This window comes from Hibiscus syriacus, unplaced genomic scaffold (genome assembly GCF_006381635.1).
Source record: "Hibiscus syriacus cultivar Baekdansim isolate YM2019G1 unplaced genomic scaffold, ASM638163v2 tig00109973_pilon, whole genome shotgun sequence".
Taxonomy (NCBI): domain Eukaryota; kingdom Viridiplantae; phylum Streptophyta; class Magnoliopsida; order Malvales; family Malvaceae; genus Hibiscus; species Hibiscus syriacus.
This window is the reverse complement of record NW_024062544.1, coordinates 284,079-300,620: the sequence shown is the minus strand read 5'-3', so window position 1 is coordinate 300,620 and position 16,542 is coordinate 284,079. Positions and strand designations below refer to the sequence as shown.

Here is a 16,542-nt window from a genome sequence, read left to right as displayed (position 1 = left end):
ACATCTTCATGGAAGACAACATCTCGGTTAACAAAAAAAAGTTTTATATTCAAGGTTAAAGAGAATATAACCTTTTTGAGTAGCAGAGTAGCCAAAAAACACACAAGGGATGGCTTTTGGGGAAAACTTATCAATATATTTTGGTTTGGTTGCATAGCACAAACAACCAAAAAACTTTTAGATGAGATAAATTTGGTGGCATATGATAGAGCATCTCAAATGGTGTTTTTCATTGAAGAACAGATGATGGTAGTCTATTAATGAGGTAACAAGCAGTGAGCACACACTCACCCCAAAATTTAAGAGGAACATTGGACTGAAATCGTAAGGCACGAGCAACTTCTAAAAATGTCTATGATTTCTTTCAGCAACCCAATTCTGTTGAGGGGTACCAACACTAGAACTTTGATGAATAAGACCAAGGGAAGAAAAGAAAGGAGAACACACATAATTAAAAAAAACTCAGATCTATTGTCACCCTGAATGATTTTAACTGAAGTGGAAAATTGGGTTTTAGTTATACAAAAAAAACTATTTGAGAGAAGAAATAACATCATTCTTATGCTTCAATAGATATAGCCAAGTCATCCTAGTATGATCATCAACAATAGTTAAAAAAAATGAAGACCGCCATGTGTAGAGACCCTATATACACATGAATAAGCTGAAACGACATAGACAATCGAGAAGTACTAACATGAAAAGGTAGCCTCGTTTGTTTAGCTAAAGGACAAACAAAACATTTATGAATGATATCTTGCTAAAACTTGACAGAATACAAAAAATCTACTTTATTCATCTTGGAAAAAGCACCATGCCCTAATCTAGCATGCCAAATACAAGTAGAGGAATTGGCATAAGCCATAAAAGAAGCATCAGTAGATAACAAAGATTGATCCAAAGTAGGAGATGAAAAAACAGACAAACCAGAATCTAAGCAAGAGGACTCAAAAAATAAAAGCCTTTGGATTCCCTACCAATACCCTTCATCTTTCCAGTGGAGAGATCCTGTAGGAGACAAAAATCAGGGTAAAAGGTAAGAAAATAACCAAGGTCACGAATAAGCCTAGAGACTAAGAGCAAGTTATGTTTGAATTGTGGAACAAAAAAAAACATTTTCAAGTTTACATTCTGGGCTAAGGAAATAAGATCCAAGGTGAGTAACATGAACTATTTTACCATCAGGAAGATGGATTAAACGTGTAGAAGAATCACAAGAAATAAGATAATCCAAGCTCTTAAAATTAGATAAAATGTGGTATGTAGCTCCTTTGTCAATAATCCATTTAAGTAAGACATTAGAATGCAATGAATTGTTATCCAAAATACCTGCAATATTAACAACAGAATCTGCAGAAGGTGGCTTGTTCAATAGCTGCAAAATTTGGTTATAGTGCTCTTGAGTGAATACTGGAGCAGAAAGAGCAGAAACATGATGAGTAGGAGCAGCTTCAGATTCGGTAGAGACACTTGAATTAGCCACAATACCAGAAATTACTTTCTTCTTATTGAATTTATAATTAGAAGAAAATCCAATTAATCGATAACACTGGTTTTTTTATGGCCCTTAATTTTGTAGTAATCACAAGTGCCAGAAAAATGTTTGCAATCAGAAGAACTACCAGAGTTGGAGAATAAAGCCATTGTATCAAGTGCAACAATCACAGAAAGATGAGATTGCTGCGATTTTTCTTGGATCAACATCGAGTAAGCTTGATTAACCGTTGGCAGGGGCAAGCTGCATGAGCAATATTTGACTCCGAATCGCCGAATAAGAGTCATTCAAACCCATAAGAAACTGAAACAACTTCTGTTGAACCAAATGTTTCATGTATTACTAAGATACTTCACAATCACAAGTAGTGAAAAGAATTAAAGACTCGCATTCATCCCAAAGCATCTTTAAACGAGTAAAGAAACCAGAAACAGTAGAATCCCCTTGGAAATGCATAGCAATTTCAAGATGCAAAAAAAAAAGATTCGTGAACTATCGAATTTGTCAAATCGTTCTTTCAGGTCGTTCCAAACATAAGCAGCACTCAAGGCAAACACCATCCCAGCTGATAAATCCTTGCTAACAACATTAATAAGCCATGATAGAACAACATCATTACATCGATCCCATTTCACCTACAAAGCTTCACTATATGCGCTTCGCTGACAAGAACCATCGATAAGCCCTAGTTTATTCTTAGCAAGCAACACAATCCTCATCGAGCTGCTCCACACACTATAATTGTCCAAGCCAACCAACAGCTGAGAAACGAGCGTTAACTCAGGCATATCTGACGGATGCAAGTATAGTAGATAAGTGAAGTCAAGCATCTCCTCGAAAGAAGACATTGTTGACAAGAACGGAAAAAACGAAAGCAAAAAAATTATAAAATTAGGAAAAGAAACTGCTCAACGAACAAAAAACAACATATAGGAAAAAATCCCAAAAAAGAAGGCAAAAAAAAAAAACTAATGAATTAGAAAAAAAAGGATTGAGATTAAGTATGATACCATGTTAAAACAAGAATACTAAAATATCGTTGATTCATTATTATAAAATTTAATGTATACAGAATGTTTATATATAGTGCTAATTACAAAGAAACTGCTTTTAGCCAACTTCTAACTAATTCCTAACTATACAAAAATAGCTAACTAACTTCTATATGCTGAACAAATTAATATCAAAGTTAATAAATTGAATTTAATTAATCAAACAATATATATTTTAACCAAGCAAATTGATCTTTCTTTGACTAATACCGTGTACCCAACCAATCTCTTGAGAATGAAAAAATATGAGTAAATTGTAGAGATTGTAGAAGTATTAAATAAGTAGATGAGATAATAATCCATTGGTTTAGTAAGATGATGTATTAAATATTTTAATTTAAGAGTTTGAATTTTAATATTTGGAAATTGAACAAATTGGATTGAGAATATCACCCTCATTTCTATAATGCTTAATGTAGATTAATCGATTTATAAATCATATACGAATAATTATACTCAAGAAAAAGAAGTGTATGGAAGGTTCCAAGGGATTGGAGCAGATGGTAGCCTTTCGGAAGATCCATCATCCACCGTAGGAATTTCACTTCGGTATTATTTAAGATATTTTTGGTAAATATATAATTTAATATTCATTCAGGTCCAAATTATTTGAACATTTACTATTAAGTTGGCGCGTCAAAAAGGGTTTTCACGATAAAACACACCAATCTTTGACCAAACGATACTAATAAATTTGACAAGTTACAATTCGACTGGATCATATTAGATTGATTTTTTTAAAAGATAGTTTAGGTCCGTTTGGTTTTCTTAAACTATGAGTTTGGATCAATTATGTTTGAGTTTAAAGTAAAAAAATATTCGATTTGATCTAACTCAAAAAATTAATGTAATTATATCTTATATATCTAGAGATAATTAAATTAACGAATTGAGTTTCGAGTAGATTGAAATCATCTTAAATCCACATCAAATCAAGTTCATATAAAGAATATATCTTTATCGGATTAGATTAAATTAACCCGAACTCTAACCCAATCTATGCAAATCCTAATTAAGACAAACATAAACAAATTTTTAAAACGTGAAAAGATGTCCTTGTAGCCCACATAAAATCCTCTTGTATCCGAGCGAAAACGAACCGCAAAACTAAGGAAAAAAAAGGTATATGTAGCCTTTTCATCTGTACAGTAAAACCTAGGGTTTTGACATTATCTTAAGGCTTGCCTATCGATGGTAAACTTTATCCATAAAAAGAAAAGCAAAAACTAATATTTAAAACTTGATCACTTACATTTTGGATTAGGTTTTAGGTATGATTTTATGAAATCTGCTGGGCCACCGCCACTTCGACCTCACACTTTGTGTTCATCTCTCTTAAAACTCCATAGCTAAACAATTGTTTAATCTCAGCTTAATCATTGTTTAGCTTATAGGGAACAGTATTAGGGCACTTCAAACTTTTTCCAACCAATACAAAATCCTGTTCATAGGTGTCACTAGGTTGCCTTTGAAGTTTTTTTTTTAGTATTCTTTTTTCTTCTTCTTCAGCTTAAATCATTGACTCAGGGAGAGGCTGGCTGAGTTGGCCACGTGTTTAAAGCGAGTAAATAGGTTAATAATTTTTATGAAATGTTTAGACTCATTGTGGACTAGACACGAAAAGAGAAGAATAATTAATGGTTAAGCTACTTTAATCAAAGCCCCCACATGCATGTAAGCGATGGAATCATGCAAGGGTTGGGTTTTATCGAATTTTGATTTCTTCTTAATTCATGATTTTGAAGTAATTTATCTTAAAACGCTTTACATAACATTAAATAGCTAAATTAGTTTTACAAAATTTCATGCCACGCTAATGTTTTTTTTATACATAAATACTAATGCTTATTTTATTTTGCTAAAACCCCATCCCTACAAAATCTTCATTCAACTTCCGATCTAAGCATATGTGTGTGTCCGGTCTTATGGTTGGTGTCGCTCATCACCGCTTCTCTTCTTCGAATTATGTTATATTTTTTTAGATGATCTCTGAAATCTGTGCACTTTTTATCAGTCAAGATCTTTAAATAAACTCATTTCTTTATTAAAATTTTTAAAAGAGTCATATTCTTCAGACACAAAAGTGTTACAACTTCCGAGTAAGCTACATTACACAGATAAGATCTCTGACGAGCTTATGAAATATGTCAGAGCGAAATGCAAGATCTGATAACCAAATATATTTTACATGTTGACCTATGAATAGTTATAATTACTATATACCTAACACCATCAACTATGGTCACTATGAATACTCCTCAGTCACGATTGAGAAGGGAATCCTCTTCACTTCTCCTTTTTACTCTTTATTTTCCCCTCATGCTCTCATCTCTATCATAGAGAAACCCGACCAATGACTATTATCTTATTGGTTGCGGCTCTCATCTAACTCAGAAAGGGCGAATCGTCAATAATCGATGAGACAAACTTGTTCCGTCAATAATTGGTGGAGTAAGCATGAACGAGCCTCACGATCGAGAGAATAAGTTGAGATCTACCCTAAAAATCAAAACAACCATCCTCACTTCTATTTTTCTTCCCAAAATCTACCCAAATGCACCTAGTTTCTCTAACCAGTCCATTGTAAGGAGCCAAAAATGCATATGACAAGGAGAAGAAAAGAGGATAGGGGACAACGCGAGCAACAACGCTTGCCTCTCAAGATCACTCTTCATATCTTAGACTCAACACACCTCTGCTTGTCCAAAGGTCCGAGCATATGAATAGATAGTATGTGTTGCTATAAAGCACTTCCGAGAAGCAACGGATGTTATCGCATGAGAGGCTCAGTAGTACGTACAAGGGATCATCCTCGAAAGCATAAGGAGTCGTACCTTGGACGATTACATCTAACTGAGGGCATCATGGAAAGGCAATCAATTATGTGGTTTCAAAAAATAACCTCATAAATGTGGTGGACATCTTCGAGCGCACGTCTCGATTCAAGTCACTTTATAACATTCCCTCGACTGAGGATGACAACTTGTTATATCTCTAAAGGTGACCTCCAACAACTATAGATCTTCTCCAATTGAGACCTCTAAATAGACTCCTACGCTTACCAGAGCTTTCAAGAAATCTATATCCTCCATACAAAGGAGTATCACAACCTTTGAATTAGCTACAATGCATAGACAAAACATCTTACGGGTCAAATTGACATGTCAGAGTGAAATAAAAGATTTGGTAACCAAATTTATAATTTTATTTAGTTTGTTGACCTACCAATAATCGTAGTTACCTTATGTCTGACAACACTAACTAAGGTTATTATATATATCCCTCAGCCACGATTAAAAATGAGATCATCTCTCCTTTTTTTAACTCTTAACTTTCTACTTATAACCGAAAAATATCGGTAAATGGTTGTTACATCATCAATCATGACTCTTCACTCAAATTAGAATAAGTAAATCATAAACAATCACGAAACAAACTTACACTTACGTAACATATTTTTATAATTTTATTTAACCAATTCATTGGCAACATAGAAAAAAAACGATATTAAAATTTTATTTTTTTTAAATATTATATTAACGACATCATTATATTTTTAATGATTAGTGATTAAAATAAAAAAAATATTAATAATGCTTTTATTAAAAAAATAAGTTAATATTCAAAATAAAAACAGATAATAAATTGATAATTAATTATATAATTTACACTTTATTTTTTTGTTTTATGAGAACATGCCCGTCAAAATTAATGCAATAATTCCGGCGTCAAAAAACTTTAAAATATACCGGTGAAGAAAAGTTATTTTGAAATCTATGACGTTTATTATAATATTTTGACATTTGTCATATAAGCATGATGAGACTCGTAACGTGAGCATAACGAATTTTAATAAAGAATACTTTTTTAAAAAATTTGTCATGTCTTCGTGATAAATTTTAATAAAAAATATTTTTTAAAATCCGTCATGTCTATGTGACGAGTTTCAAAATACTGTAATAAATGTCATAAATCTCAGAATAATTTTATTATATTTTATTTTGCCAAATTATTTTGACGCCACCAATATTTTACTATTTTGCCAACATGCCCGGAATCCTTGTAACTAATTTTGTTGTTCTCTTACCCTTTCAAAGATTTAAATGGATTTTTCCATAAAAAATAAATAGTTATTTTTCTTCATATTATATTTTTATATTTTAAAAATTTATTGTTGATTTGACAATTGAAGTTGGAAGATCAAAGACTTTAGTTTCAGATAGCTAGTGTACTACTCCACATGGCGGCTTGAAAACCAGTCTAGGCTCTATAAGCATGAGCCAAATTTATTATTTTTAAATATGATTAACATCTTTGAAAACAATTTTTTTTACATAAAAGTTTAGTTCAAGATTTTAAAGAAGTTTGTATTATTAATTTGATATATGTATGATTGAATAAAATTTGATTTGATTTAAATTTTTTATCTTTTTAAAATTTTAATTTATTTAAATTAAATTATTTATTTTTGAGTTGATTTTTAAATTTGAATTGAATTGAGATTTAAAACAAGTCACTTGAAAAATAAAAAATTGAATGAATATTTTGATAGTTTTACTATTTTTCCATTGATTTCCTTGTTTATTCTATTCATCCTTCCTCTTAAGTTTAATTTTGACTAAATTTGAACAAAATACTTATAATTATAGTAGAATATATGTGTACTTTCAATTCTAAGTTTTTAATAAATTTTATATTTTTCAATATAGTCCTTTTATTTTACATAATTTTTTTCAATTCATTATTTATTTTAAGTCTGATTTGACTAAATTTGAACCACATGTTATTATACTACTATAGAAGACCTACCTATGTAACTTCAATTCCTATTTCTTTTACTAAAATTATACTCTCTTTTTAAATTTATTGCCTTACCTTTATATTTTACTTAGTTTAATATTTTGATTGCAATTTTTTTATTTTTTTTCATCAGTTCTTTGACTCTTTTATACTCTCCAAAAATACTTTATCCTTAAAATACATTTTTTGAAATATATTTTACAATTTTAGATTGTATTTGATGTATTAAATAATATTATAATATAAAAATATCTTATATAATTAGAGAAAGTCAAAAAATTAGAACCAATTTATACCTTAATACTATAATAATTATAATTAAATTTATATAGAAACTTGAACAATTCAACTTGAAAATAAAATTAAATTAAATTTGAATCATAAAAATTCAAATTAAATTTGAGTCAAAGTAATTGTAACCTGTTTATGAAAGTGTCAATTAACACTATTTTTTCTTAAAAAATAAAATTTTTATATAAAATATCGAACATAAATTTAATATTATTTTAAAAATAGTTAAAAGAGTTTTTAAAAGATTTGAACCAAAAATATAGGGCATTAAACAATGTCGGTTGGACTCACACTATTTTCCCATATAAACTAAAATATGTTTAAAATTCGAACAACTTGTTATGATTTGGCTCAAAAAAAACTTAAATAAAGAGATTAATTCGATTTAATTCAAATCATTATTTATTATTTAAAATAGTTTTATTAATTTTAATTATATAAATAATTAAATATTAAAAATATATTCATATATTAACTTAAATAATTATAAAAAAATAAGTTTCTTTATGTATATTGATTTTATCTTTCAAAAGGATGTTTGATTAAAAAAAATTTCAAAAGGCTATTTTTGAATATTTAACCTATTTAATTTAAAAAATTGATGGTGCCTCCAAAATATTTTTTTATAAATGCCGAAATTTCAAAAATAATCGTTTTAAGTTTAAATATCGTTACCACAAAAATATATTCATATATTAAATTAAATAATTAACAGGGTTTCTGACATCTGATTTGACTAAATATACTTACAAACATTCAAATCAAATGGCAGATCTTTAGGAGAAGATTAGACCTTTCGAAGCTACTCTAAGATTAAAGCACAACCAATGATTGGTATATCCCAAAAGAAACTAAAAACCGCTGTCAAGTACAAAAACATATCTGCTTTTCATCACTGTTGCTGATCTTATATTTAGCAACCAACAATAAGTACAAAGCCACTATGTATTTTAATTAAGGTTTCGAATCTTAATATTTATAAATATAGTAAATTATATTATATTATATTAAAAGGTTTGTCTTTATCTTTATAATATTTAATTTAAATTAATCGATAAATAAATTAAATATTAATGATTATAAAAGAAAGATGATGTTTCGCTCCTAATTTTAATTACCATTATCTAAACATCGCCCAATTGATTTAGTTTTCCTTTTGAAAAACACTTAATTAAATTAGAATGGCAGCTAATCAAGAAAAGAAAATGGTAGAATATATCTTTATTAAGTTACTATAAAACAATTATATAATATTTTCTATAGCTAATATAATAGTTAACTTAATGAATAATATCTCATTTGATCTTTCCATTATAATTAATATTTTATTTTTTATACCTTTTCAAATATTTTTAAATAATAATTCCAAAATTATGTTTATAAATTTAAAAATAAGTAATGAATTTATATATATATATTTAAAAATTATAATTTCTTTCCATTTTTAAAATTTATTATTTAAAATATTAAAGAATATCAAATTAACATTAAAATTATAATTAAGGGGCTCATAAAATGTTATCTATTGAATTAACGTGCCACATTATCTCTAAGTGATATACTATTTTGCAACAGTTTGATAAAATCAATAACTATTATATAATGTTTAAAAATTCAGAAACTAAAAGGATATGTAGGGAATAGCTTAGTGACTACAAGTGTCATTTACCTAAAAAAACTCAAAACAATTAAAAAGTAAAGAAAGGGTCAATCATAATAATTGCACAAAGCTGCCAATCAATGGCAGCACAGAATCCCTGATCACATTCAATCATAAAGTTTAAATATGATTTAGTTTAGATTAACCCTAATTAAAACAAGTCAGCTACCTTTTATAGTCGCATTTCGAATTGTATGATATATATATATATATATATATATATATTTCTAAATTGAAATAAAAAGGGTAAACTACCTACTTGGTACCTCATTTTTACCTTTTTATTCTGGTCATCTAACAGTTTTTTTTTTTATAAAATCATACTTAACCAGTGACGAAACTACTTACCCCTCCCAAATTTTTTGGGTATAATAGTATTTAGGTTCTTTTTAATTAGATTTTTGTTCTTCTCAGTTTTTAAAATTTGAATACTTAACATATTCTTGTTCTTTTGATATAAAATAAACTTGCCCCCTCAATATTTGATCCTAGCTCAGTCTATGTACTTAACGTTATATTTTGTTTTAATTTTATTACTCACCGTTAGCTTTTACCATTGACTATACGAAGATGGTTATTTGGAAGAGTATAATAATAATTTTAGTCCCTAAAACTTACAACTTCTATTAAATTGGTTTGAATTCAAAATAATTCAATAAATTTTTAACATTTAAAAATCATATCCATTTTCTTCCTTATTTTAATTTGAATATTTTAAAATTGTATTAATAATTTAATAATATTTAATATTGAGGATTTATTGAATTATATAAAATTAAGATCAATTTGATAGAATGTGTAAGTTTTGAAACTAAAACTGTTATTATGTCATATCAATTATCATTTTGTTGAATTAACGATATCAAATAAAAATAAAATAAAATATTAAATATAATTTTTTAAATAATTAAATAATCAAAATAAAAAGACTAAAATAAATAAAATACCAAATATGTAATTTTTCGAAATAAAAATCTAAATCTCCTTTTTAGTAGTGCATTAACCTCAAATCAGAAACAATTAACTATATTTAAAGCTTCTTCTCCTTCTTCCTCAAGCACACTTATATATTTCAAAGGCAACAGCGCTGCCTTTTGGCTTTTACGAGGTACGCCACCATCACCATTTTTCAGCAAATTTTTGCTCGCTTTTTACTGTTGAAGACAAAACAAAGTAAGATTCCACACTCGTAAAAGGAAATATCAATAAAAAGGGTAAACCTTTTTCAACTTTTTTTCATTCTCTAAACTTCATAATCTGAGAATCACCATTTGTGGACTTCACTGTTTCTTTTACCTTTAATCTGTGATTGATTTTTTTTGGTAATATATTGGGTTTTTGTTTTTATTTGCAATTATTACTTTAGTTGGGAAGTCTTAGTTTTCCATGTTCTTCTTCGTTACACGTTTATCGATTTTTATCGTCTTCTTCATGATTGAGAATTATTAACAATGGCATTGACTACTCTTGAATTTAAATACCACAAATTTGTATTATAAAAGATGGCTCTGTTCCATTGGCCGGCAGCTTAGCGGGAACTGCGTGTGTCTGTGTCATTTAGCTTCACTTTCAGATTACGACCTCACCTCATCGGACTATCGCTTTGTTACTTTCATAGTTCATTTTCCATTATCTTCAGTTTTCCTTGAAAACAAACACTAAGATTTCTCATTTCCCAAACGCCTTTCACTTTCCATTTGTGTTCATCATTCCCAAATTATGAGGCCAGACTTTTCAATCTTTCAAATGCTTTCCCCTTTCTTCCCTTTTCATCTCTTTAATCAAGTACATGGAAGTACCAAATTATAAGGCCAGACTTTTCCAAGATGTATTACCAGAGATTTTTAATTTTTTCTCAATGATTTAAAAACTTTTACCCATTTTTCCACCATGTCTTCTTCTCTGTGAAGAAGCTTAAAAAAGGCTTAAAACCCAAAACTTTTTAAAAATATTATATTGGGAGTTCAGTTTTCTTTTCCTTTTTTAAAAACTATTTTTCTTCTCCATTTTGCTGTCTCCATTTCTCCTGCAACTAGTTTCTTTTATATTCCCGTTGAATTTGTTCACTTAGTTAAATCATCAAGTTCTCCCTCAGAATATTCATAACTTAATCGCCCAAATCTTTTTCTTTTCATCTGTTATTGATACTCTGAGTTGCCTCCCGGTTTTGTTTTGTTTTTTTTTTCATTCAAGACTTTATTTAATTCAGAATAATATATATAATTTTCCCCCGCCATTATAATATCAGTCAACTTGTTTTCGATCCTGATTTTAAATTTCCATTGCTCGGCAGTTAAGCAACGAGAAACAGATATGGGAAAAGTCTCCAAGGTATGCACCGGACGATTCATCGTTCGTCTGTTTTTTTTGAACGGAATGTTTGAATTCTGAATCTCTTTTTTTGCTCTGGCTGTTGCAGTTTTCGTGGCCTAAAGTAATCGTCCGAAAATGGCTGAATATACCGAGTGGAGTAGACGAGTTTCACTCCGATTACGCCATCAACGGTAAAAAATTTACAAATCCCACCATGAATATGTCTCCTTTCAGATCAAATTTCATTAGCAGATTTCGTTTTAGATTCAAAGGAAGAATCTTTGTTTCTGGTTTTCTTTTTTACAGGCAAAATTGATGAAACAAGAAAGAGTTGCTCCGACGAGGATTACTACGCGTTCGTACCGGAAGATTTCTCAGGTAGATTTTACGATGCGCCACCGGCAGTATTCTAATTTTCCGTACTGATCTGCAAGCTTTTCGTTCTTTCTTTTTTTTTTTTAACTTCCCGCAGCCGTCAGTTTGACGGCTACGATCGAATAACCGGTAATGATTCGGTTGGGACCTCGGTTTGGTTTAGTTGAAATTTGATGACCGGTTTTTAGTTTTCCCCGCCACGTGACGATCTATATTTGACCTTCACAGGACCACTTTCTAATAACACTTGGATTTACTTCATTATGATTATCTTGTTAACTGTGAGTTTTTGGTTTTTAATAGAAGGCTGGTTGATGGAAGCTGCCGGAGGGATTAAGCCGACGTTAGTCTCTCCGGAGACTCTTCCTGTCACCGATTCAGTCAATCTCAGGTGAGGTTATAAAAACTCGGTTAAGTTATTGTTTGAATATTGTACAATTAGTCTACCTTGATTATAAGTTAATACATTTTTAAAGTATTTCTTAGTATATTAACAACGCATACTCATCATGTTCAAATTAGGATTGTTTGAGTTGAAAATTCTTAATTTTTGTCAATAATTTGGTTTTGATTTGGTCTTTGTTTTGTTTTTTTTTCTGAGTTTCCAGGATGTTTGTAGGGACATGGAATGTGGGAGGGAAATCACCTCACCATGGTTTGAACTTAAGAGATTGGTTAAGGTCACCTGCTCCTGCTGATATCTATGTTCTTGGGTAATTTCTTTCTCTTTTCTCTAGGTCATGATCGACTAATCCGAATTGATTCGTTATGCCCTTTTTTATGCATCGAGGGTGTGATATTAATTACGATGTTGTGATATTTCGAGAATTGATTGGTTCAAACTGGATTTGTTCTGCTTGCTAGGTTCCAGGAAATCGTTCCTCTAAATGCTGGAAACGTGCTTGGAGCCGAGGACAACAGCCCTGCTGCACAGTGGCTTTCCCTTATTCGTCAAGCTTTGAATACCAACCCGAGTGACCTAGAACTTGCTCAATGTTACAATATTATGAGCCCGTCCTCACTGTGGCTTGAACAGCAAGCAAGTGGGAAGCGAAAGATCAGCTGTTCCGATTTACTTTCGATGGAAGATGAAATCAGGAAAGATGATTTCGAAAGATTGATGAACTTGAATTCTCGTTTAAGCGAAGACGGTTCACCTAGCCCCACTTGCATGTCCAGCAGTCCAAAGCAGCGGCGCTTCTGCTTAGCTGCTAGCAAGCAAATGGTTGGCCTTTTCTTGTGCGTGTGGGTTCGAGCTGATCTTTACCAGCATATTAGCAACCTGAAAGTCTCTTGCGTTGGCCGCGGCATCATGGGATATCTCGGAAACAAGGTCAGTAATTCCATTTGTTCTACACCCTAGTCGATACCGAATGGAATCCAGCAGTTATCTCAGTTAAATTGCCATTGCATTAAGTTTAGCTTCTTTTATTGTTTACAACAGGGTTCAATATCCATTAGTATGACATTGCACCAAACAACGTTCTGCTTCGTTTGTACCCACTTGACTTCCGGAGAGAAAGAAGGCGACGAGATCCGAAGGAATTCGGATGTTGCTGAAATCTTAAAGAGAACAAGGTTCTCTCATACCCTTAGAGGTCGCAAACAGCCACTTCCTCCGCATACCATTGTCGACCATGAGTAAGATATATTCTAAAATCCGTAACAATCTAAATTTCACACTTTTCTGTTAAGCCTCTAAAGGTTTCCGCTGTTTCGTATTTGTTCAGTAAGATCATTTGGTTAGGGGATTTGAACTATCGGCTTGCTGCCGGTTACGCTGATACATACGAACTACTGAAGAAGAATAATTGGCAAGCACTTCTAGAGAAGGATCAGGTGAGAACCTAATGTAAACAAAGAAAATAGATAGTTAACATCGTATTTCTTTATCGGTTTATTATTGTTATATCTAACGTGAACTTTTCCCTCATTGCTTGGCAGTTAAGATTAGAACAAAGGGCCGGTCTGGTGTTCGAAGGATGGGAAGAAGGCACGATATACTTCGCTCCAACTTACAAATATCTCACAGATTCCGACGACTACGTCGTGCAAACATCGAACTCCAAAGAAAAACGGCGGATTCCTGCCTGGTAAGATTTCAAGATTCTTGTTCCTTTCACCACCTGTTTTGCTTAGTTTTTAGTAATTAAATACATGAAGCAAAGATTAAATTAATCCCAACTTGTGCATTAATTAAGGTTGCTTGTAGGGAACATGTAGCTGCCTTCATCATCCTTTGAAAACAATAATCATGCTGATTTTTTAATGTTGTTAGATATATATTATTCTAATAGTATATATTACTATGGTTCTGCTTCTTGTTTTGGCAGTTTTCATTATTTTTAGGTCTAATTGCAGTTTTAGTCCTTCTATTACGTTGAGATTTCAGATTTATGAGAAAATTATTGCAGGTGCGATAGGATACTATGGAAAGGCGAAGGAATTAAGCAGATGTGGTACTCAAGGGGCGAGTTGAGGTTCTCGGATCACAGACCGGTTTATTCGCTCTTCTCTGTCCAAGTGAATTCAGCCAACTATCCCATCTCGACCGCAAGATCCTGCCCACCAACATTATCGAAATTAACAGCTTGTGTAGCCAAAGTCCAAGCCGAAGAACTTTTACTAATTCCCAGGGCACAAAGCTACATAAACACAACTCCCAGGTTCTGAAAACCCAAAAATTCCATGTCCAAAAGATGGGCCACAAAGCCGACATCATTCTTGCCTTCGGCATCCTTAAGATGGCACGCTTGCTCGGTTTATGATGATGGTCATGATGGAAAATATAGCATGGCCTGCTATTTGGAGGAACATCTTTTGGTGGATGAATCATAATAGAATATGTACACACTTAAAAAACTTGAATGGCATGCCTGAATTTTTTGTCGAAAAGGCGATGATCTCAATGGAATCTGTAAATACGTTCAGAAGTAGAAGCAGTGCAGCCCCTGGGGTTTGAGTTTTGATTATGATTTAAAGTCTTAACTGGAATGGAGGGAAACAAAAAGGGTTTGCAGAAGGGCTTTGATTAAAGCAAGCACTGTTTAGAAACTGCAAATGCTATATTATTGATTATTGGTGAATTTAGCATTATATGCCTTTTTGGGGAGAGTTATTTCTTTCTCAGTTTTGTGCAGTGTAAGTGCATTGTTAATAATTAAGAAAGATATTGAATAATCACTCAAAATTATTTAAAAGAAAAAATTGTCAATTAACGTGTTATATTGATTGCTTTGGGCGTATTCCTGTTTTGGCTTTAAGTGTGATGGTCATTGTCTTGAATCAAATGTATCTCATAAATGTTTACGACAGCGGGCCATGAATCATATGACCAAACCAGGACACTTGTTCAATTCTAGCCATAGGTTGCCAAGACCAAATGGTGAAATACAGCCAAAACACAGCCATTTCTGTTCAGACGTTTCATGGATGCCTGAGAATCCTTGCTTTTACGTTTACCCCAAAGTATCATTATGATAAAAATCCACAGGAACATTTGTTCAGCTAGGATGAAAGAGTCATTATCATGGCTTCAGCAACGGTACCTATAACCCTTAGTAAAGAAAAAGCAGGCTTTCACTGTACTTATAGAACGTTAAAGATGATCATCTGTTGCTCTCGATTCTCCTCTTCCGGTGATTTTCCTCCCTTTCGTTTGCATGCCAAAAAACAAATCTTATTACAAATCGAGTAAAATCTGAACAAATTATGTGGCTTTCATAGCTCAGCTGGTTAGAGCACCCGTTTAGTAAGAAGGTGGTCTTGAATTCAACTCTCAATGATGGTAAAAATTTTCGATTATATATGGTACGCTAAAAGAGCATATATTTCTATGCTAAATGTAACTAGGACATTGTATTTTTATTTGAGAGTATCCATATATTTTGATATAATATCATAATCTTAGTAGCTCAAGGCAGTATTGATATTTTTATTAAATTTTAAACTTTTTAAAATATTGAAGTTAAAATTGAGAACAATACCTATTTCAAGCCATTTTTTGAATAATAAAATTATTTTGTTTCATTAAAAAAACAAGGGATACAAACTCAACGAAATTAAATTAAAACTCAAAGAAATTAAATTAAATCCCAACTTTGAAGTAAAACCATCGGCGCAGGAACACACTCCTTACACATCAACCTGTCCCTTACAACTCATTTTATCAGCTCAAAAATACCCTGAGCACATCTAGACTTGCTCCCATGATTCCTAAAATTTTTTTTCTGTCAAATGAAATAAATCATAGAGTTCCAAGCAATACAAATAATAAGGTGCAGTAACCTTTTCCCCTCACCATGCCTTTGAACCCAATCTAGCATTTGAGTCTAAAAGGCAATATGCACAACCGGTTAGCAAGTGACTTTAATGATTAAGGAAAATTGTGTCTGCAAGATATGTGCACGGCATTTGAGTCTAAAAGGCAATATGCACAACCAGTTAGCAAGTGACTTTAGTGATTAAGGAGAATTGTGTCTGCAAGATATGTGCACGTCTTCCGATAATTTTCTCCCTTTAGTTTGCATGCCAAAAAATTACAAATTAACTAAAAT

The 16,542-nt window shown here is 31.4% G+C and overlaps 1 protein-coding gene across 2 annotated transcripts; it reads left to right on the top strand.

Moving 5' to 3' along the window:
* Positions 1-10,391: 10,391 nt before the first annotated feature.
* LOC120211597 (type I inositol polyphosphate 5-phosphatase 8-like) lies at positions 10,392-15,050 on the top strand. Of its 2 annotated transcripts, none has more exons than XM_039210097.1 (11): positions 10,392-10,511; positions 11,587-11,629; positions 11,718-11,802; positions 11,918-11,989; positions 12,293-12,377; positions 12,595-12,699; positions 12,851-13,319; positions 13,431-13,627; positions 13,717-13,825; positions 13,931-14,079; positions 14,401-15,050. In XM_039210097.1, the coding sequence occupies exons 2-11, from the start codon at positions 11,612-11,614 to the stop codon at positions 14,657-14,659; spliced, it is 1,548 nt and encodes a 515-aa protein (XP_039066028.1). In that variant the 5' UTR covers positions 10,392-10,511; positions 11,587-11,611; the 3' UTR covers positions 14,660-15,050. The 2 variants fall into 2 exon arrangements, with proteins under 2 accessions (XP_039066028.1, XP_039066027.1); XM_039210096.1 differs by having other exon boundaries at positions 10,401-10,511; positions 12,290-12,377; positions 14,401-15,049.
* The last annotated feature ends 1,492 nt before the right edge of the window (positions 15,051-16,542 follow it).